This window comes from Agelaius tricolor, unplaced genomic scaffold (assembly GCF_023055355.1).
Source record: "Agelaius tricolor isolate 1412-34295 unplaced genomic scaffold, bAgeTri1.0.p SCAF_20, whole genome shotgun sequence".
Lineage (NCBI taxonomy): Eukaryota > Metazoa > Chordata > Aves > Passeriformes > Icteridae > Agelaius > Agelaius tricolor.
The window spans coordinates 969,204-993,093 of NW_027269280.1; the positions used below are offsets into that span (position 1 = coordinate 969,204).

The 23,890-nt window shown below is 45.9% G+C and overlaps 1 protein-coding gene across 1 annotated transcript in view; it reads right to left on the minus strand.

The window, feature by feature from the left end:
- Window positions 1-21,245, minus strand: part of GLT1D1 (glycosyltransferase 1 domain containing 1) — a 37,589-nt gene extending 16,344 nt beyond the window's left edge. The window contains exons 1-6 of the mRNA XM_071444946.1: window positions 20,628-21,245; window positions 13,087-13,235; window positions 11,043-11,148; window positions 8,401-8,452; window positions 5,210-5,246; window positions 4,151-4,207 (exon numbers count right to left, since the gene is read on the minus strand). Coding sequence (XP_071301047.1) covers window positions 4,151-4,207; window positions 5,210-5,246; window positions 8,401-8,452; window positions 11,043-11,148; window positions 13,087-13,235; window positions 20,628-20,998 — 772 coding nt within the window. The 5' untranslated portion in view covers window positions 20,999-21,245. The remainder of the gene's footprint in view (window positions 1-4,150; window positions 4,208-5,209; window positions 5,247-8,400; window positions 8,453-11,042; window positions 11,149-13,086; window positions 13,236-20,627) is intronic.
- Window positions 21,246-23,890: the final 2,645 nt, after the last annotated feature.

Below are 23,890 nucleotides of genomic sequence, written 5' to 3' on the forward strand. Positions count from 1 at the left end.
CCAGAACCAGCTCTGGGCCCTGAGCTGAACAGCTCCTGGTGGTTCTCAACGGTTTTAGCCCTTAGGCTGAAGAAGTTTTCCTGATCCCCAATCTAATCCTGCCCAGCACAACCTGAGCCCGTCTCCTCCTGAGCCCATCACCTCCATCATCTCCTGACCCCATCACCTCCATCTGCTCCTGAGCCCATCACCTCCATCATCTCCTGAGCCCATCATCTCCATCATCTCCTGAGCCCATCATCTCCATCATCTCCTGAGCCCATCATCTCCATCATCTCCTGAGCCCATCATCTCCATCATCTCCTGAGCCCATCATCTCCATCATCTCCTGACCCCATCACCTCCATCATCTCCTGAGCCCATCATCTCCATCATCTCCTGAGCCCATCACCTCCATCTGCTCCTGAGCCCATCACCTCCATCTCCTGAGCCCATCACCTCCATCTGCTCCTGAGCCCATCACCTCCATCTGCTCCTGAGCCCATCACCTCCATCTCCTGAGCCCATCACCTCCATCTGCTCCTGAGCCCATCACCTCCATCTCCTGAGCCCATCACCTCCATCTGCTCCTGAGCCCATCACCTCCATCTCCTGAGCCCATCATCTCCATCTGCTCCTGAGCCCATCACCTCCATCTGCTCCTGAGCCCATCACCTCCATCTGCTCCTGAGCCCATCACCTGCATCTGCTCCTGAGCCCATCACCTCCATCTGCTCCTGAGCCCATCACCTCCATCTGCTCCTGAGCCCATCACCTCCATCTCCTGAGCCCATCACCTCCATCATCTCCTGAGCCCATCACCTCCATCTCCTGACCCCATCACCTCCATCTCCTCCTGAGCCCATCACCTCCATCATCTCCTGAGCCCATCACCTCCATCATCTCCTGACCCCATCACCTCCATCTCCTGACCCCATCACCTCCATCTCCTCCTGAGCCCATCATCTCCATCTGCTCCTGAGCCCATCATCTCCATCATCTCCTGAGCCCATCACCTCCATCTGCTCCCTTGTTTCTCATTATTTCTAACAGATCAGACAACAAAAAGCTCTGCATTTTCAGTTTACTTTGGGAACTCAGTCTATTGCTGCTGTCATACAGTTTTTACTACACTCAAACTTTTACTGTTCAGTTTTTCTTATGTGGGTCTCTCTTTCCAGCACAGCTCCAGGAAAATCTAATGCCTCTGTAAAACCCTGCCTGTGCCATGACAGGTTATGTAAACTTCTCAAGCTCAGAGAACAGCCCTGCACCAAGCAGAAATTACAGGAGAGTTGAAAAATCAAACTACAAAAGCATATAAATAAAACACTTTGCATGTTTTATTTGCTGCTGCAATAAGCATGTGATGACCCTGAGGTTCCACACCACCGTGGGAGCAGCTTTAAGCCCTGGCTGTTGGCTAAACAAAGATTTCTCAGTCTGTTAGTGCAGGCTTTGTTGGTTATCTGCATCCTCTCATCACATGATGTTTACAGGGTCTGTATCTCAGCCCCACTGAAAATCAAAAGCAGTTTTCATCCTGCAGTGATGACTTCAGGCCTGGCTGACCAGAGCTGCTCTGCCCCAGCCTTGAGCTGCTGGAGATCAGTCTCAGGTTTCTCCTTTGCTTAAACTGCCTTGTCATTTTCTGTCAGTCTGCAGCACAAGGCTGAACTTCCCCTGACTCTCCCAAGTCTATAGATAGGGCTTCTGAAATTGCTAAACCCAAACAGACTGTGCTGCATGGAGATCCCTGCAACGCAAGGTCAGAGGAAGCAGTCTGATCATCTGCTCTGGTCTCCAGGCTGACACAGGCAGCAAAACCTCCTGAAGCAGGCTGAGCTCCCCCAGAGGCTGCAGGTGCTGAGCTCCTGAGGCTGCAGCCTCACTGGGTTCAGCTTTTTGCTTTGGCTGCTGCTGCTCACAGTCTCTCAGCCACACAAACAAACTGTGAAGCTGACTGTTAACCACAATGCAAATTTACTCTAAAAGCCCTTTTTTTTTGGTAGGTTTATCCAGTGAATGCTGACTAGCCAGTCCCTGGAGATTCTGCAGCCAGGAGACAGCAATAACCCCACACCATCACCTCTGCAGCTCCCAGAGACTATGAAAAAACACCAATTCTGTGATATTTGTACTGAGATTGTACTGCACCCATCATAATAATAACAACAGCAGCAAAAACCCTTCACAGCACTGCTTCCATTTGTGTCAGGCAATTGCAATTTACATTGGCACCCAAACTATCAAATGGAGTGCACACAAAGCTGGGATTCCTCAGAGTTCCGTTTGGCACCATTCAGATCTGGGGGCTGCACTTCTCCCACCATAAAGTGCATTTGGTGCATTCTGCCACTCACTTTAAAGCCACCACTAAATTCCTTTTGAAGCCATTACATTGATGTAAAGAGGCTGTTTGGGTATTGGTGTCATATTTAAAGAGAGCAAATGTTTCCTCTGACTGACAGAAACATCAGCACAAAGAATATTCACAGGAAGCCTGTTCTGTGCAGGGCAGCCTGGAAGCATTCTGAAGAGCCTGTTCCATTAGAGAGAGCAGCCTGGCACCCTGAACAGCCAGGGAGTTTCACAGAGATGCCTCAGATGAAATAAAACCTGCACTGCAGGGTGTGAGCTGTGCTTTGCATTCTGTCCTGGGAGTCCTGAGTGCGACCAAGGCTCAAGGGTTCTGCTAAAGAGGCAGGCAAGGGTCACCTGGAGAAATGTTTCTCCCCAAAAAATCATCAAGTGCCTTCAGACATGGAATAGAATTCATGAAAAATTTTTTTAAAACAGAAAAGCTCACAAATGCCATGAGCTGAAGGAGACTGGGCAGCTTCATCTGCATTAAAGCTCAGGGTCTTTTCACATTGAGAACATTGTGCAAGTGCACACTGCCAAAATCACATCCTCCTGAGCAAAACTGCCTCCTGCTGTTGAGGGTTTGCTCCAAGTTCAGTGGAATTTTAAACACTTTGGAACTGCAAATGCCCAGAAAAAACCAATTCACTGAGAGCTCCTAATTAGTCCCTGGAAAGCCAAAGGTACAGCCAGAAAGCCTGAGCCCATGTGCAGTATTAAAAGAAGTGGAAATTGTAGGCTGCCACCAGAGATGGACACAGGCACCAGGCAGAGACGATAAATGAGATGAAACAGTCATAAAAACAATACTGAATAATCTGATGCCAGTTTCCAAGTTATTATTTAATAAGGCACAGATGTTAGAGTCACATTTTAGTTTGCTTTTCATGTACATTATGAATTATTTTGCACTTTTGCATAAGCACACATTAGGCAAAAAACTGTCTCTAATACATTAGAAATTCACTTTAGGGGGAGCTTCCCTCTCCTCAATCTGTTGACAGCTCATTTAATCACAAAATGGTTGGACAAGAGATCAAATCAACACTAAGGCTGTGCTAGCAAGTGACAAATCATTTCACTTCAGACAATTATTAATCTTGGTGGCACTGTGATTTACTGAGAACAAAATAACCTCACAATGCTCAGTTCCAAACTGCCCCTGGCTCTGACTAATGGCTCACATCTCCTGAGGGGATAAAGCCACTGGGGAGGATTCACTTGCAGCAGAGGGAACAGCTGAGATCAGGCTGAGGGATGTAAAACTGAAAGGTTTCCACCAGGCTGAAATGCCTATAAATCCCCCTTTTGGGGAGGGATGGAGTGAGTAAAGATTGGTGACTCAGAATTAGGGCACTGCCTCACCCGGGCCTGCTCAGGTGAGAGCAGGGCAGAGGCAGCTCCAGCCCAAACAACCAAACACCAGCATTTATGTCTCCCTGCAGGCAGCCCAGGCTGTGACAGAATAGAGGCTGTGACAGAATAAAGGCTGTGACAGAATAAAGGCTGTGACAGAATAAAGGCTGTGACAGAATAAAGCTCAGGGATTTGTGCTGTGCTCCCCATGGCCCTGCAGGGCCCCTGCCCCAGCCTGGAGCTCTCCTGGTGCAGCCCAGCCCTGCCCGGAGCACAGACCCAGAGCATTTCTGGCTGCTGGGTGGCCCAGACTCATCTGATGGATGTTCTGCCATTTCCCACAGAGTTAAGGCACTTTGTTACATAATTAGTTAAGCTGATTCTAAGTTTCTTTCATCCTTGACATCTATTAGGAATAAACACAGAAAACAAAGGGAAAAATGGGTTTTACCTGCATTTTGTAGAAATCTGTACCAGTCAAATGTTTCACTGGGTGTAGTATTAATTCCTGTGTAAAAAAGGAGACTCCCATGTTAAATGTGCCCTGAGCTGTGGCTCCTGAAGGCTTTGGGAAGTCCAGAAAAGCAATATTTCTGCCAGGCACCCTGAACTGCTCTGCAGCTGCCCTCACCAGCAATGCCAGTGCAGCCCTTCCACAGGCTGGAATTCAATGGGAAATGCTGAACAATCCCCCAGTGCTTCAACTTCTCCAGCAACACAGCCCTGCTAAACCTGCCCTCTAAAACTACACCTGGGATAGCATCACCTGAGGGGGAACACTATTCCAGAACAGATCCAGGGCAGCTGGGACACAGAGCCCTCAACACAAAGGGACGTAAATGAAATTTATGCACAAATCAAATATTAATCTGTCCTGAATACTAATGCATTCGTTTTTCCTTATGTTAAAGATTAATTATTTTAATGATGAAACTATTTTATTAATTTATTTAAACACTTATTTAACTATTACCTCCCAAGGAACATAAATATAAACTAAAGATGGGCTAAACAGACTTCACAATGAGTTATTTCAACAGCACAGCCTGGAAAAGGATGTTACCTTCTTTGAAAGTGAAATACACAAGATGGAATGAGTTTTGGAATCCACAGAGAGTTATTTTTAATTAAATAAATTGGGAAATGAAGCCATCACACTAAAACACTGAGTTGTGCTCCCTGGATTATCAGTGATGGACTTGGCTCTCACTGGGCTGGGAACTCACCCTGGAGCATTTTAAGGAACTTGGGGCTCCAGGATAGAATTGCCCACCCTCAAACCTTCTGCAGCCTTTGGAGAAATCCCAGAGCTGCCCCAGTGCCAGCTGACCTTGGAAGGCAGCTGGGAAAAGCTCCACAGAGCGCCCAGTGCGGGGAAACTGAGGCAGAGAGGCTGAAATTCCGCCTCAGTTAAGGGCAGAGGCAAAAAGCCCAACTCAGGGAGCAGCTCAGCCCAGCCCAGCCGGAAGCACAGACATGGAATCCCTCATCAGGATCTCAAAGCTCTCACCTTGGCTTTGGACATAAATTTTCTTCCTAGCATCTGGCTTTAAAGAGAAGAGAAGAAAAAACTTTCAGAGTTCAACATAAGAATATCTGTTCAATCTTAAAAACAAAAACACAATAAAGAGCAACAAAACACACGTCAATGTGATTTTCTTCTGACTATTGAAAATCAAAATTATGAGATACATTAAGGAACTCCAAAAGCCAATAACGTAATTTATATTTACTATGTCCATTTACAGTATCAATGAATCAATTTTGCAATAAACACAATTACCAAGTTAGTACAAATATATATATATATTTTTAGTTTGTCTCTGTATCCTTTCTTATGACCATTACCCTGATTTTCTGGAATAAAACAAATTTCAACTGTCTAGCTGGAAATCAGCACTAGTTCCCAAAAAGCTGTTGGTCTTGGAAGACTGGTTTTGAAAATCCAGTTTATATTTATCTATAATACAATTTAGAAACATATCAGTTTCAGAAACTGCTGTCAAATATTAAGACTTGCCAAGACTGGAAAACCGGTGCCTGGCGGTTATTGCAGAACATTCACAAATAAAAATTACAAAATAAATTACCTTAAAATAGCTGTAGTAAAAGAGGCAATTACTACACTTCCAAAATCCCTCCTGAAGCGCTGTTATTTAATTTAGGTGATTAAAGAAGCAATTTCCTATTTCAATATCTTTCTATAACTCAAACTGTGGATTTGTGGAATTTTTTTTTTTTTTTTTTTTAATGAAGAGAAAATCAATTCAGAAACAAACTTCAATTCTTGAACCAGTCACCTCAGGAAATAGGAAGCCACAGAAGTGATTTTTTTCTTTTAATTGCAGAGATTTTGGTTTTCCCTGTTGTTCCTCTGTGGCTGCCCCTCCGTCCCCTGCCCAGGCTCTGCAGTTACTAAAAATGAACTGGGAAAAGAAACTGGAAGAAAAGAGGTCACTAAAAAAGTCATCTCCAAGCAGCTCACAGATGGGGAGGAGGTGGTTTCTGAGAATCAGGGTGAGCAATGTCACCAAAATTACACAAAAAAGCAGCAAATCCACATGGGAATGAAGTGGGGGAGAAAGAAACAGCTCTGTGCTACAGTGGGAGCCTGGGGATACTCCATGGACTTCATCCTCCTTGAGCTTTTGTGTTCAAAGGATTGAAAATAATAAAAATAGTTGAACACATCATTTTATTATCTAACAGTGGACCTTCTCTGACTAACATTTTGAATTTCCCAGCAGGATAAAAATGATAAAAATGATAAAACCCCCCTGCAAGCAATGGGACAGCACTGCCAACTCCAGAATTGAACTCTGCAGAAAAAGGGAGCAAAACAGAGAAAAACAGGAAAAAGGAGGTGGGAAAAGCAGGGGGGCAGCAGCCCCAGCCCTGCCTCCCCCTGCTGGGTCAGACCCCTGAAAACACCAAGTTTCAGAGAGAATTTCAAGTTCAGCATCTTCGTTCCTGCCCTACAGAACCCCAGAGGGCTCAGGGGGTAAAAACAGCCCTGGAGGGCCTGAGAGCACTGGGACAGGGCTCAGGGATCTGCTCACACTTTAGAGATCGATTTCCTCCTATGTTCCTATTTTAAATGGGCTTGAGGAGAATGGAAAATGGAATGGAATGCTAATAAAAGTGGCTTAGGTAATTCTTCTGCACCAGTTTTATGCTCCTGAAATAAAACGCTGACCATGAGCACGAGATCTTTTCCAGTATTTCAAGCTCACCTGGAATGCAGATGATTACAGGGCTGGGTTACACGTCAGAATTCAGGGTAGTTTATCCAGTGAAACAGAAGGGGATTTGTTGGAAGGGCAGCCTCTGAGCACAGTGCAATTGCTGACGTGTTTGGGATGTGCATTCAGGGTGACTCCCAGCTAAGGAAGCCCCACTGGAGGAGCAGGGCAGCTCAGAGCAGTGAGAGCTCACATGTAAATGCCATGAACACCATGAACAGCATGAACAGGAGCTGTGGGGGAAGGATGTGCTCGTGCTCCTCACTGCCTGGAAGCAGCAGATCTGAGCCTTTTGCTCCCAGCCTTCCCACAGAGAGCAGGAGCCCAAACCTCAGCATTCAAGGCACAGCCAGGAGCTGGAATTCAGTTCAGGATGGGACAGAGCTGCCTCCAGCTCCCTGCCTGCCACAGGCCCCAGACACTGCATCACTCTCACAGCCCCCCAGTACAGAATGTTTAGGTGAAACCAAAGCCTGCTACCTAAAAACACTCGAGGTGCTGATTCTGGAACTATTTCAAAGCTCAGTTTTGTTTCTTCTCCTTACACTCTTACTTTTGTCCTTTTCTTGCTTAATATCTCTGACAGAAGCTGTGCCCTTTCCCTTTTACCCATCAGGAAGTTCATTGTAGTAACTACTAAAACCAAATTACATTTGCAAAATAAAATACCAAATCCCATGTCTGCTCATGTATCCTTTTAATGCAAACAGATTTTAAAAATCAATTAATGCTGAAAGAAGGTATTGTATATCCTCCTGCTGTCTGTGCAAGCTCTGCTCTCAGTGATTATTTTTGAGGCAAGAGTGCATTAATGGTTATCCTGTGATGCAAATTAGAACTGAAGAGGTGCCAAGCACTTTGTTTGAGCTCCTTGCATTAATTGTTCAGCTTCAGCTGGTGTTTCCCAGGGTGAGGTGAGTGAGCCAACACCTCCCTGCAGCAGGGAGCTCCTGCCTTGCTGCTTCCACCCCAAATGGCTCCTCCTCACCCCTCACTGGGCCTGCTGATCTGCACACAGAAAAATCAAATCTAATTTACCTCTGCAGCTCACCTGAAGGAGTTCATTCTATTTCCAGAGTTGACCAAACAAGTATTTTCAAATTATATTTCCAAATTCTCTGTTGTAACTAATGCTGTCTGGAGGAATTTTGTCAACATAAAGTTTAGTAAATGATGCCAAAAGAAACAATTTGGCATCAGGAGAGACTGGGTAACAACAAATTATTTGTTTTAAATGTTACAGAGAAACCCTTCCTCAACTGCTCCACACTCTCTTCTAATCCTAAAGGGCTTTTAATGCCAGACCTCCCTGACTGTACATCAACATGAAATGCTCTCTCTGAAAGGACAAGCAGGGCTGGGAACAATGCAGATCATTGCAATTCCTGCACTATTTAGGGCACATTTAGGAGCATGCATATCTGCTAATTCAGTAAGCATTGCCATCACACAAACATACCCACTCTGCTGCTGCCAGCTCCTTCATTTCCACGGTGAAAGCCACTGCAAACCTGGTTAAGGGGACAAAAATAGTTGGGATCATCTGCTTAAAGTGTTTAAACATAAAAAAAGTACTTCAAAAAAAAACCTTGGTAAGAACTAAGATCAGAGGCTTACAAAGCTGATCCCAGCTGAAAGACAAAAGCAGGCTTTGCACTTGTTCCAGCAGAAAACCATGGTTAAACCAGCAGAAAATCGTGGTTAAACCAGCAGCAAACCGTGGTTAAACCAGCAGAAAATCGTGGTTAAACCAGCAGAAAACCGTGGTTAAACCAGCAGAAAACCGTGGTTAAACCAGCAGAAAACCGTGGTTAAACCAGCAGAAAACCATGGTTAAACCAGCAGCAGTTCCTCAGGCTTTGCACTTGTTCCAGCAGCAAACCATGGTTAAACCAGCAGAAAACCGTGGTTAAACCAGCAGAAAATCGTGGTTAAACCAGCAGAAAACCGTGGTTAAACCAGCAGAAAACCATGGTTAAACCAGCAGCAAACCATGGTTAAACCAGCAGAAAATCATGGTTAAACCAGCAGCAAACCATGGTTAAACCAGCAGCAAACCATGGTTAAACCAGCAGCAAACCATGGTTAAACCAGCAGCAAACCATGGTTAAACCAGCAGCAAACCGTGGTTAAACCATCCACAGCTCCTCAGGCTTTCTCACCCAGAGCTCCTGGGAAGGTAAAGTGGGGATTCCTCAAAGGGAACCCCCAAACAAGGGGACAGCTGCCAGTTTACCCAAATTAACGCACAGAGCTGCAGCAGGATTCCCACAAATGCTGGATCAGAACTCCTACTTTTGCTTGTTTGTTGAAACAAACCTTATTCCCCTGCATGTGCTCTGTGGGATCTGCTTTATGGCCCTGCAATGAATTTCCCACCACAACCTGACAGCTTGGAGGTTATTAAAGCCCCTGCAAACGCTGCCTTTGTCAAGTGGCACACGCTCCCTCCCCAGATTGTGCAATTATCCTTTCAATACATCACATTAACAAGCATAAAAAGATGTCACTTCTAAGTCTACAAAATACTGTTCAATAGGAAAAAAAATACCCCAGAGGGGTACAAGCACCATTTAGAGGGATTTGATTAAAAATGAAACACTCATAATGGCAGACAGTGTTCAATAGTTTGTTTTATGGAATGTGCTGGGATATTGTACTGGACAAGTAATCTACAATTCATGATGCTTTCTGCTTAGAACCCTGCAATCAATAAAGAAAAAAAAATCAATGTTTCTTTTAATAACTATGCAATGAATAACAGCAGTGATGCCACTGGAGAAGAGGTACATTCAGAATAACTTCTAGAAAATTGAGAGGATTTTCCTGTAGTACAGAAAATATTGTAAACTACACAGGGATGTCATAATACATTTTGAAAGATCATAGATAATTCATACTATTAAGGTATACTTCAGGTTCCCAACTCAATACCATTAAAAAACATTCAGTAAAGCAGATTTTGTATTAGCTGTATTTGTGACAGATGATATTTTAAACAGAGATGGATCAAATGGACACACTCAGAGATTGTTTTTATGTATTTCTCATTTTGCACAGTGCTGAAATCCCTCTGACACATTAGATATCTTTTTCTTTTCCTTCAGACCTGTTTAAAGAACAACTTCTGATTACTTGATAACAAAGGTAAACAAGTACATAAATCTTTTCCTGAGTGGAACCTTAAGTTGCTCTCAGCTCCAAGCCACACTGAGACACAGGAACATGCCCTAACGATTTTTCAATGAGTGTGATTAAGCGCCGTCTTTAAAATCTGTTTACTTACCACATTTTATAGGGGATTACAGCCAGAGCAGCACATCTCTGCCAGTGCTAAGTGAGCCAATAACAGCTGGGAATAGTGAGGCAGCAGCAAGGATGAAGCAGGAGAGAGGAGCCTGGGGCAGATCCTGCCCGACCCAAACTCCATCCTGCTCTGGGTCTGCAGCCACAAAAAGGTTTCCTCCCCCACCAGAGCCATGAGCAAACACTGCTGAAGTCAACAAACCTTTGGATCAGCCAGGAGAAAACTTCTTTCCTGGGGATGTTGAAACTATCAAACGTGCTCAAAAGTGTTCTTAGTAATTTCCTCTGGTTTAGGATCAGTTCTGGATCTACATTTGATGACTACACTGGCATGGCACTAGAGCTTTCCAGACTTTAAAACACCTGAAAACACCCCCTTGTCATCTCCCCTAAAAACTGAGGGAATTTGCTTAAAGACTTTTTCAGTCCCTGCTGCTTTGCTCAGGGGCCCAGGGAAAGGATCACATTAGCAGGAGGAAAAATAAATTCAAAAAAACCCCTGCTTGTACCAGAGGGATCCACTTTCCAACAGGCATGCTGTGAACAAGCTGTGTGTGAGGAGCAGGGAATACCAAACAAACAGGCTGCACACAGGCTGCATGTTCTGCTCAAACTGTTCCCCCTCCAGCACTGAACCACAAATAACAGGCAAAGGGCACCAGGATTTCGAGCAGCCCAGTGTTTTCTGCTGGCCTCCACATCTTCTGTGCTTCCAAGTGTGTGTGGAGAACTTCCTAAAGATCTGCCACACAAAAATGCAATTTCCTGTCAGAAATCTTCCACCCCTGCTCTTACCTGGCTCTCTCCAGCACTGCTCCCATCACCTGGCGTTTCTCTTTACATTTGATGTCTTCATTGACATCTGTCCCACCAAAGATGATTCCAAAGGGAATTCTGCTCCCTGCAAAGCAGTGAGAAGTTGGCCAATACGTTCATGTAATCACCAGGAGTGAAAAAGTGCACTGATAACTCTGAATCACCTATCTGAGCAAAAATCTGGGAAAAGGAAACTTGAATTTTGATTTTTTTAGCACTGTAACCCCACACACAATAACTTTGCACTTTCACAGGACATCAAACCAAATGGGAAACAAAGTTTGTTGATAAAGACAGGAAATGTACCACAGATTTCCATTTGTATTTGAAAGTTGAGTGAGCTGTAAGATCAGGATTTATTAGCATTGCTAATTTCCTCATTACTAAATGAGAGAGCAAGCAAAAAGAAGGAAAGACTAATTACCATTCTGGCTACTTGGAGAATTTCCTTGGCATTTGTTGATATGATACTCTAATGTTTGCAGGAGGAGGGAGTTGATGTGCACTATCAAAGCACCACTGCCTCTAATCTTCCAGAGACAGCCTGTCTGTAATACCACATAAAATATGCACTGCCTCGGTAAAGAATGAAAAAAGGGAATAATTATGATGCCATCTATTAGGTGTGCTGATCCTGTAAACAGAATTTCCAGGATGAGGCCCAGCAGATCAATAGTATGGCAGCAATGGTAGTGCAATCACTAAATTTCTAAATGTTCCAGGAGCCAGGAACGTTCCCTGCATCCCTTTTCTGTCCCAGAAATCTGCAATAACCTTTACACTTTGACTATGATCATCTCAGCAACCTTGCTGTTACTGTCCTGCCTTGCAGAGATTTTTGGTGTATTTTTCTTTCAGCCACTGCAGATACCTTTTAGAACAGTGTAACTGATTTATGGAAACTCCTGAGCTTTTGTAAGGTATGAGGCTTTTCAGGTCACTTGGGACTTTGAAAAGGTAACAGCAGCAGCATTTGGGCATTGCCATGCAAGTTAAACTCCAGTAAAATTGTACTCCAAAAAACAGTTAAAATTCACCTTTATCTTTTGTTCTTCAGCAAACATCCCCAAAAAACCCAAAAAAGATGGGTTTAAGCCTCCTCCAAAACAATTCAAGGTCTTGCCAAAAAACCAATCATCTCTATGTTCCAACAAGCCTTAATTCAAATGTGAGCACAGCTCATTTTACATTATTTCACTTTTTTTTTTATTTGTATTTTTTGTGTTTGTATTTCAGGTCCCTGCTGAAATCAGAGCCCCTCTGGAGCAGAAGCAGCCCAGGCACAGCAGACACAGTAACTGAGGCTGTCTGCAAAGCCCCAGAACCAACTGGGGGCACTGCTGAAGTCCAAACCAACCCCAGAACTGCCCTGAGATCAGTGGAAGGTGCAGTTCTGTGCCTTTGAACAGATTTCTGTAAGGTGCTCTCAGCTGAGGATGCACAAACTGCAGTTTCAGCAGGTGAAATAACTGTCTGTAATTCTCAGAGTGCTCCTAGTGTATCATTAGTGGCAGGCTAAAATTTTGTTCTCTGTGGCTAAAGACAATAGAAAATTTTATTATTTGTCTGATAACATCCTGTGTCCTGCAGTCTGCCTGACAGGAATGTTATTTCCCATTGAAAAACCCTGACTCGTTTTTGAGCAGAAAAATCAAATTAGCCTCCCTGCTTCCTTGCATTGGAGCCCAGCTCTCCCTGGCCAAGCCACTGTCCTCTGAAAGAACACATGTCCTGAAAGGATCCTGATGTTCATGTAATGCTCTCATCCTGGGGTAGCTAAAGTACTTAATTACCAAAAGCACCATGTGGTTTAGAAGTACATTTATTTAGCTCTCTCTCGATCAGATCTCCCACTGAGAGGGATTTTTAGCATTTCTGAACGTTTGCTGAAATGGATAAACAGAGTGAGGGTATTCTGTGTGGGTTTAGACATTTCTGGCCATTTGTAGCAGTTAGGATTCATTCTCTTCCCTTGCAGGATTTCCTGGGAGGTATTTTTATTGCAAAGCAGAAGGGGGATTACCTTGCAGCAGTCTGCCTCCTTTATAGAGGTGAATGGCCAGGGCTGCATCAAACTTGTCTGAGGAGGTCAGGTTTGCTATTTCAGCTGCACTTTCATACATGAAAGCATCTTTAAGAACACAGATGTGACCTGCAGCATGTAGATGATTCCTTCATTATGGGAACAAAGAGAAAGAGAATAAAGAAGTCACTATTAATGTTACAGGCACACCAGCATATGAAGCAAACTTTATCAAAATGTTTTTCCTCAAACTTTGCTCTTTCAACTTTATGCCTGTTTTGTTCAAGCAGCCAAGAGCTGTTCACAAGGCTGGTTTTTTTTCTGGAAGATATTTGTTATCTTCACCACTGTGATCCACAGGCACCTTCCAAGCAAGGTAACACTGCATGGGCCAAGCCTGATCCACACAAAAATCAGAAAAAGTGAAATATGCCCAGGAGCCTTCCTGACTCAAGTTGTCATTCTGAAATAACCCCTCCTTTTGAAGGGAGGTGTCAGAATTCTTGTGTCAGAGTTTTTGTTCAGACCTTGCTCTCAGAGATTCTCAGCCCCTTGTTCTGGAGAAGGGACACCAAGTGAAGAAAGCACAACATGTCCAGCCATTCAATGCTACTAAAACTACAGAACATCCAAAATGAATGCATCAAGAAAGCCAGAGAGCTGAATTGTGTTCCCCTTCTGTTTGAGGGTGGGTTTAATTGCTCCTTGTCTCAGCTCAACCATTTACAAACCAGGCAAAGAATTATTGAAATAGAAGCAAAAAAACTACACAAAAGTAATGACACAAATACTTTCACAACCTGCTTAAAAAATCTCAGTTCCAAAAAGAAAAACCAACCAGCAAGCCGCTGGCAGTGAGCTTAGGCATGCCCCTTTCCATGCAGTGGTTCTCAGATGGAAGCATTGCTGCAGGGGCTGCCAGAGCAGGACTGACTGATTGCAGACAGCCCCAGTCCTGCCCCAAACCAGGCAGGTATCGATGCTGCCAGAACATCAGCAAACACACAGAGCAGCAAGGCTCACCTGACACGGCTGTTTGCACTGTCAGGATCACACAAACACCACAAGAACGTTCTGTGCTTGTCCCATCTCATGGCACTTGATTGATTGATTGATTGATTGATTGATTTCTCGTCAGGTATTAATGGTTCTGGCATTACAACCCTGCTGGCTCATTGACTGCCTGGACCGTGGCAGCTTCCATCTCCTGATCATTGCACAGCCTCCCAAGAAATGGGATTTCTGTCCTGCAGAAGTTACTCATTCCTGCAGAAACTGGTGCTAAGAGTGCTGTAAATGTCTGGAAGGAATGTGCCAGCAGTGCCAGACAGAATGGAATGGCAGGAGTGCCAGACAGAATGGCACTGGAAGGAATGGGCCAGCTCCACTGGCACAGCACAGGGGCTGCATTGCTTCCTCAGCCCCCAGGGAAACTCCTTTTAACTCCACTGTTCCAAACCAGACCAATAAATGATGATAACTGCTAATAAATAATGAAACACGGCCACATTTTAAGCTCCTTATTTACACTGCTGAGCAATTCTTGAGGCCAGTTGCTCCATGAGCTGGTTCCAAGTGCCTGCCCTGCCCTTGCAAGAGGCTCTCCATTTCTATCCCAATAATGATGCCCAAATCTCCCAGCTGGGGAGGGAAAATCTCCCAGGCATTCCTTGGGATGCTGCTGCATGCATTCCATAATTTCACAGGTGCTCATTAAATGGTCCAAAAGGGTTTTTTCCCATCAGCATTCCAATTACCATAAATCACTATCCTGTACAAGCAATATGTTTGCATATTACAATTAATTTGAAAATAACTCTCTCAGGACATCAGGAATCAAGAAACTCAGCCAGGAATTCCAATCAAAAGTGGTTTTTTTTTAAACATACTAGGGATGATTACTTCTCCACACATTGCACAGCTCCACATCTCCCTGGGGAATGGCAGCTGCTTCTGCAGTAAATACAGAGGGACTCCCTCAAGTGTTCCAAGCCTCAGAGATTGTGCGTTATCTCTACAAATCCAATTTTTTTTTTTACACACTTTTATTCTACTCAGGAGCACGTAAAAAATTTGCATACATCTTTAGAAGGAAAAATAAGCAAATATTCCCAGAATAATTGAAATTCCCAGATTTAAACAGGCCTTGATCCCCTGAACATTCCATCGAGCTTGATCTCATTAATCACAAGCTTCAAACGATGCATCTCTGGAAATACCTGTGTGTGGAAGCTGAGTTATTGGGTAGTATATAAGTGCTGGAATTTACAGCGTTATTTTCATATTTTCTAAATGGCTTTTCATCTTCATAACCAAAAAAAGCAGAGTGATTTTCACACATATGCTGTTACCAAGGAACACGATTAGGGAGTGCTGCAGTTATCGCAGGGATTTTTTTGGAAGCCTGATCTGTGTGTGAAGTCCCAGATGTCCCTGAATGAAGCCCAGGCACAGGAGACACATCATCCATATCTCTTCTCCCCCTGGCAAATGTCTATTCACATTATTTTGCCATTTCATAAACAAATACTCTGTGAATGAGAAACAAAAATTAACCCAGCTCCTGCTGTCTGGGGATCAAAGACAACACTGGAAATGCCAACTCTCAAGGCTACATTTTCTCTCTATCATAGTTCTTAACACAGGAGATAAATTCCCAAGTGTTTTTAAAAACCCCGAATGTTGCTTGGAGCTAGAAATTGCCCTGCCACCTTCTCCCCTTCTACTGACACTCTCATGGAAGCCAATGCCATGACTTGGAGAAATACTATTTCCAAAATGGAGTTGAGCTGGCAGATCCCAGATTTTGGGTGTTTTTCTAAGAAGAATGCATCAGGGAGGGCTCCAGCCATTCAGTAAATGTGACAGAGCAGTTTTAGGAGTACGTTACCCTGGCCACTGCTTACTCTGCACTATTTATACACACCTGAGTAGTGGACAAAGCATTTGTCCCTCATTTTAGCATTCAGAAAATTAATTTCTCTTTGTTTGGTGCATTTTTAACAGTCTTTGGAAATTACAAAGCTTGTAAGTGCAACTTTCAATGTGTTCTCTGCATCTACACTGAATGCAGAGATCCTGCTAAAAGCTACAAGCTTTTTCTGACACATTTGCACTTTGAGATTTCTATACAAAAAACATTTTTCTCTAACGCATCTGTGAAATACCAAGCGATATTTTACAATGTTTAATTTTTTATTCCCTACATAATTGATCTTCTCCTGGCTAGCAGTTTCCCCTCCTCCAGCATGAATCTGCAGTTCACAGGTTTGCATTTAAAAAAACAGTTTCAGAGTTCCAAACACAGCCTGGCTGATGAGAAGGCACAGGAGTTAAAAGTGTGCTTATTTCTAAGGTATTATGGTTGTGAAACTTGCTCTGTTTTCTGTGATGCCTTCCTTTCAACTTCTAAATTTCAACTGATACTGATTTAATGGCATTACTTACAGACAAAGAATGTTTGATTTCCAAAAAGTTCCTGGTAGGTGGATACACTGACACTTTTTGAATGGCACAAAATAGGCTTCATCCAAAAATATTAATTATCTCTTTCCCTCAGCTGCCTGCTCTGCACAGCAGCTGTGCACCAACTACTGTTAAATGTATATGGCACAATTCAGAGCTTGTTAAGGGAGCAGAGTCATTTCACTGCCTCTCAGAAACTTGGCCAGACCTGAACACTCACAATTCCCACTGAAGCTCATCAAATTACACGAGCTGAAACCCTGCCTGATCTCCTGTTTTCTTTGTAAATGATCTTATTTTTCAGAGTTGTTAAAACAGCATGTCCTTCACTCCATTTCCCTCTCAAACTTCTCCTTGAAGCAACATAGACAAATTGCACTGGCATGAGTGAACTATGAATAAAGTTCACTGTGAATCACAGAAATTAAAAATGCGAGTGAGGATGGGGACCAGCTCCTCCTGTCTCTGTGCTCTGAACTCAGTAACTGAGCTTTGCAAGGACCAAAGAACTCTGCAAAGCTTGAACCCGTGTTACAAACAGCTCCTGCAGTGCAAACCATGGTGGGGAGCAGCAGCACTGAGGGCAGCCCCTGAAAATGGTGGAACTCATGCCAGGGTGCAGATGAACACCTGTCCTAAAGATGAGCACCTGTCCTAAAGATGAGCACCTGTCCTAAAGATGAGCACCTGTCCTGAAAGATGAACACCTGTCCTGAAAGATGAACACCTGTCCTGAAAGATGAACACCTGTCCTGAAGGTTCCTGCTCTGGGAATGGCCACGCAGGGCCAGCAGGGATGTCCCAGCAGGGATGTCCCAGCCCCTGAGCAGGGCCAGCAGGGATGTCCCAGCCCCTGGGCAGGGATGTCCCAGCCCCTGGGCAGTTCCAGCAGGGAGGTGCAGGAGCTCCCAGAGCTGCCCTGAGGACAGGAGGATCTCCTGCCCTGGGAGTGTTCCCCTGTGGGATTCCAACCCTGGCACACAGGGTAAAATGAAATAGTAGAAATGTTTGGATTATTGAATTACTCCAATAAATGTCTAAGCTCAAAACCAATTGTCCAGAGGAATGATAAGCACCGTTGGATTTGTGGTTTTAATTCTCTTGCAGCTGATTACCTGGGGATTTACAGAATGGCTCTCTTAAATGGCCAGTTAATGAGAGCCAAAACAATTTCTCCCTCTCCAGAAAACATTTACATATTGGCAAAACAGTTAATCTAAATCTTTCTAATTAACCTATTAATTCCAGATTTCTATTCCTCCTTACTACTAAGTAATAAAAGATGAACAAGACATTTCAAGGGGCAGGGAAGAATAATTTCTTTTCTTCCTTGACACCCTCTTTGATCTCATTTCTAAGGCTGAACAATGGCAGCCTAAGCAAAGACTTTTGCTTAGTGCTGTATTTATTCATTGCTCATATTTTTTAAGGTGATTAAAGATTATGCACACCAATAGGAAGAAAGCCCACAGCACATTCATTATACCACTTGTTTTAGCAAGTTGATTTTTAGCCAAATTAAATTCTGGTACCTTTGTCACCACTTACTTTAAACTCAGGAAATGAATATCTTATTTATGAAAAGATGAAGCAGTTATTGGAAGAGCTGTAACACCTTAAACAGAGTATACATTGTGATATTAAGCCATAAAATTAATCTATGCTGGCAAGCGTTCAACCCAGAGACAACGTCATTGTTTCATTTATATTTAACCAAAAGTTCAAAATTTAAAAAAAATTCAGGTAAAGGCACCTTGCTAAGCCACTGTACCTCAGGACAGTGTGCCCACATATTCACTATCAATATCTGTAATTAAAAGACTTTGATATAATATGTGAACCCTTGCTTTTCTGGCTTATTCAGACTTATTTTAACTAGAAACAATGCAGAACCTGCTTTCTACTCTATTAGCTCTGAACAGCTCCAGCCTAAACATATGTCTGACTTCCCTCAAAGTGGAATTGAAGAAGACGGTAAGTAAATATTTGATTTGTAAAGGTAAATAACCTCCTAGAGGAAAATTGAGCAGTGATGTGCCCAACGATAACTAGTCTTGTACTATCCAGTGAGAGCAAAGGGTAAGATATGAAAGGCAATGCAGAATGCCACAGGAACTCTGCTGGAAAGCACAGGCATAAAAAGAAGTGTATATATATATATACACATAAAGAATTTACTTGTCTCAAAATTTTAGTAACAAGTATTGTTTTAAAATAGCAACCCTTCAGCTTTCTCTAGAGTTTCTATCCTCAGTGCCTGGGTGACAGGACCAGCAGATATGTCCTACCAGCACCTCATACAACAGAGCAGCCCTGCAGAAGGCTCAGGCTGCACTTGGTATGGCACAAGCAGCATGAAAACCTAATGTCTGAGGATGCTGCTATGCATAACCTCACATGTGAGACAATGCACAGATCAAGGTCAGGGAAAACTTGTAATAGCAGAATATCCCAAGAGATTCATCCGAAGAGAAACAACTAAACAATGAACAACTCAGTTAAGATTAACTCAAATCGTTAATGTGAGCCTCAAGAGGACAAAACCATTGGGAAATTGTTTATTTTTTATAGAGACTTATTTTTTTTATAGCTGACATGCACAGTGAAGCCCCAGCAGCAACGCTCTCAGCCACATCCCGTTTCCACGTCACAGAAGAAGCCAAACGGGGACATGTGGGATATTTCTGCGCTTCTGTTTGCTCGTGCCATTTCCCAGCACTGCAGCGCCGTGTCCGTCATCCATCCATCCATCCATCCATCCAGCCATCCATCCATCCAGCCATCCATCCCGAGAGCCGCAGCCCGCAGCGAGGGCAGCACCGGAGCGGCTCCCGCACGGCTGCAGCCGGGGCTGTGCGGCACTGCCGGCCTGTCCGTCTGTGCCATCCCCGCACGGCTGCAGCCGGGGCTGGCTCCGGCACTGCCGGCCTGTCCGTCTGTGCCATCCCCGCACGGCTGCAGCCGGGGCTGTGCGGCACTGCCGGCCTGTCCGTCTGTGCCATCCCCGCACGGCTGCAGCCGGGGCTGTGCGGCACTGCCGGCCTGTCCGTCTGTGCCATCCCCGCACGGCTGCAGCCGGGGCTGTGCGGCACTGCCGGCCTGTCCGTCTGTGCCATCCCCGCACGGCTGCAGCCGGGGCTGTGCGGCACTGCCGGCCTGTCCGTCTGTGCCATCCCCGCACGGCTGCAGCCGGGGCTGTGCGGCACTGCCGGCCTGTCCGTCTGTGCCATCCCCGCACGGCTGCAGCCGGGGCCGGCTCCGGCACTGCCCCGGTGTCCGTCACACTGACTGTGCCAGCCGGGGCTGGCTCCGGCACTGCCCTGCCGCCCGTCTGTGCCACCCCCGCAGCCGGGGCTGTGCGGGACCCGGCCACGCTGCGGGGCGAGAGCGGCCCGGGCTCCGCCGGCCGTGCCCGCTCTGGGCACGCACGGAGCGGGCAGCGCCGCAGCGGGGGCGGCCCCGCGGTGTCCTCGGCCCCGGCCACCGCCCCCCGCACGCTGCCAGGGCCGGCGGAGCCACCGCCCCCCGCACACCCCAATCCCGCTACGCTCTGCCGCCGCCCCCCGTACACCATGGGCCGCCGGAGCCGCCGCCTCCCGCACACCCCGGCCGGCAGAGCCCCCGCACACCCCGCACACCCCAATCCCGCTACGCTCTGCCGCCGCTCCCCGCACGCTGCCAGGGCCGCCGGAGCCGCCGCCCCCCGCACACCCCGGCCGGCAGAGCCCCCGCACACCCCCGGAGCCGCCGCCCCCCGCACACCCCAATCCCGCTACGCTCTGCCGCCGCTCCCCGCACGCTGCCAGGGCCGCCGGAGCCGCCGCCCCCCGCACACCCCGGCCGGCAGAGCCCCCGCACAGCCCGGGCCGCTGGAGCCCCCGCACACCCCCGGAGCCGCCGCCCCCCGCACACCCCGGCCGGCAGAGCCCCCGCACAGCCCGGGCCGCTGGAGCCGCCGCACACCCGGGCCGGCGGAGCCGCCACCGTGCGCCGGCGCGGGCCGCGCATGGCGGGCTCGGAGGGCAGCGCATCCTCCCCATCGCGGCACTCGCTCGCTCACTCATTCACTCACTCACCGGATCCTGGCGGCCGTGGTGGCGTTGCCGGTCTGTGCCCGCAGGCACGCCAGCAGCAGCAGCCTCATCGCGGCCGCTCCGCTCCGATCCGCTCCGCCCGCCGCCGCCTCACCTGCCCGCGGCCCCGGAAACGGCGCTGCGGAGCGGGGCCGGAGCGGCCGCGGCCCCGAGCCCTGCGCGACCAACCCGTGCGGGGATGGGCCGGCCTTGGCAGGTGCTCCCGGGCAGAGGGCACCTGCATACCTGGCAGAGGTCTGGGTGCCTGCCCACGCCTCTAGACAGCGCCGCGTGCCCTCGTTAGTCCGGCACAGAGATGACACGCTCGGACCGTGGCCGGGGAACGGCAATTCAAACCCTCCTGAGGACAGCATCTCTGCCTCTGCCTCCTGCTGCCACCCAGGAGGTGCCTCATGCTCGGGGCAGGGACAGCGTTGGGAAAAAACCGAAAGGAGGGTAAGATGCCAAGCGCCAGAACAGCCAGAGGAATGTGCCAGTCCGAAGAGTAAGGAATGGGATGCTCAAAGACCACTCCCGGCATCAGGAAGGCCACAAAATGCAGCAGAACCAAAGGTGTGTGAGACCAGGGAAAAGGCAAGAAACCACAGCAACAGGCAGAACCCAAAGATACAACAAACAGGGAAGAAAAGAGAACAAACCTGAACTCCAGATGAAGAAAACAATATCCCAAAGCAGCCAGCCAGTCTTCAGGATAAAAGTGTCCACCCCAATTACAGCCAGGAACACAGAAGGGCTGAGCGGGGCAGCAGGCAGGAAGGTGAGAGGCCAGCTCAGGGAGTCTGTTGGGAGATTAATAGGAAACAGGTGGCTGATTGTAGATACCCCCCTGAACGTGTTCCAACATCTTGTAACAATATTGAGACCAGGTGCAGGACATTGGTGGTGATGAGAAAGGGGCTGATTGGACAGAAAAGTCACTTCTTTGCTTATAACCTGGTCAGGTTGCCTGATGTAATTCACAACAGGGTCACACAGATGCCAGCTTCCCCAAAGCTGGAGAAGACAGGGAAAAGTGGTCTTCAAAAACCTGTACTGCCTTGTTATTCATATTTCACTGTCAGGGAGACAGAGAAAAAACAGGCCACATGCAGAGAAATATTGAATTAATAATTTTTGAAATAGTACTTCTTCCAATAATTTGTGTGGATTTCTGAGGCTAACAGGTGTTCTGAAATTGAGGATTTAAACGTCATAAAAACACACAATGGAGTGGGTTCTGGAAAACTGTAAACATTTTGGTAGACAGACTCATGTTTTGCTAACGAAACTTAATGCTGCAGAGCTGTGTTAACTGCATCTCACTGAGTTATCCCTTAGATTCAGCACAACATTCTTTAGACCACTTCAAACTCCACTGGAACTAAAAATTTTGGCTGCAACCTAGAAGAGGAACAAATCCTGCAGAAATGCTAAAAATAGGGTAAGTGCTAATCTAAGGGTAGGCAGAACCAAACCATTGGGTCTAGAAGGGTTTTGTCACCATTCTAGAAAGTGTTTCTGGCATGAAATCCCACTCCTGCTGAGATGTGGAGGGCTTTTGTCAGTGGGGCCAGGATTCCAGCCTGGAAGTGGCTCCTGTGAAGCACATTTGGGCTTCTCAGGTGTCCCACAGTCTGAGTGAAGCTCCACAGGTGCCTTTCAGCCCCTCCTGGTACCACGATGTCCCCACAGCCCCTCCAGGTGTGTCACACCTGGCAGCTCTGGCAGTGTGTGCCCCAAAAATGGAGATTCTGCAGCTGTACCCTGGATCTGGCTGTGAAAGCTCAGAAAGCCACGTTTTGGGTTAGCAAAAGCTGTCCAACACATTTAGTGTGCAACACAAAGAAGAAAAAACACAAACATTAAAGTGAGACAAAGCCTGCTCCGTGAGAAATGAGAAAACTCAACCAGTCACCTGAGAAATAAAGAGGAAATAAAGGAAACATTCAAAGAGATCTCAACATGTTATCACTATTTATGGTAACTCTGGCTTTATGCTATATAGGCTTTGACTGAAAAAATAATCAGGAAATGTGCATTGCATCTTGAAAACATGGAAATGCATGAATGTATTCCTGTATAGCCACAGCTGCACTCACTGTGTGCATAGGAGGAGTCGTGGATGAATCAGAAGGAAGTTTTAAACACACTGTAGCTAAGTATTGTTTGGAGGGAAATTAAAACCTCCTTCCTGCTGTACTTCCAGAGAGAACAGTAACTTGTGAATTTAGTGAGAGTACCTGCATCTCTATTCCTGAAGGCTTAGGTAACATTTTAAGGTACATTGCAACTGCTGCTCAGCATTGTTAGGTGTTTGTACCAGTTGTGGGACAGGTCACTATAGAAATCTCACCTCACTCACCAAGGTAAATTATGAAGGGTCTAAAACATGAAATTAAGACACAGTAATACAAAGTGTGCTTTATTACTTTGAGTCTCCAGAAAATACTACCAAACTCCTCAGAAAGTGCAATCCCAGTTAAAATGACAGTACTGTATTAAGATAGGAAAAGATGAAATGTAATTTTGTTACAGAATCAGTCATGTTACAGTAGTTCACAAAGAAATGCCTGTACAGCTGGTTGCTTTTTCCTCATTGTCCTTTGTCATGAAATTTCTTAACTAGTTAAGAAAGCAAATGTATGTAATCAGTCATTTTTATGGCATATGTTATTTACAGAGGCCCATTATTGAATGACTGTATTTACTTTTACAAGCATCACTTGCTCCAAAGTAAGTCATGCCTAAATGATTGGTATGTAACTACATGATGCCAATAAACTTAACTTTTTCCACTGAAAACATACAACCGGCAGTGTCTTACCCACTTTGTTCTGGCCAAAAATAAGACTTTTAGATCTGCTGCTGAAGACAATTTCATGCATTCACAACCTGTACCTCAACACATGTGGTGCTGGAACTGCAGCACATCTCAGGGTTGTAATCTTGCTGATTGATGTTTTCCCATTTTAATCACATGCTTTGTCCCACTGAAATCAGAGTGTTCACTCTCCATGTGTACCTGGATAATTCCTGCATGCCCTCACACCCAGCTGCTGCTCCCACCCCTGAGTCACCAGGCACATCCTGGGTGCTGAGCTGGCCTCAAATACGTATAAAAACACGTATAAAAACATATGTGAAAACAGCCTTTTGCACCACACATGCATCACCTTTTCCTGCTGAAAGGCCTTGTTGTGAGACAGTCTTTAACTATAGCATTAAATAACGCTAAAAAAGATGATTTGGGGTCTGGAGCATCTCTT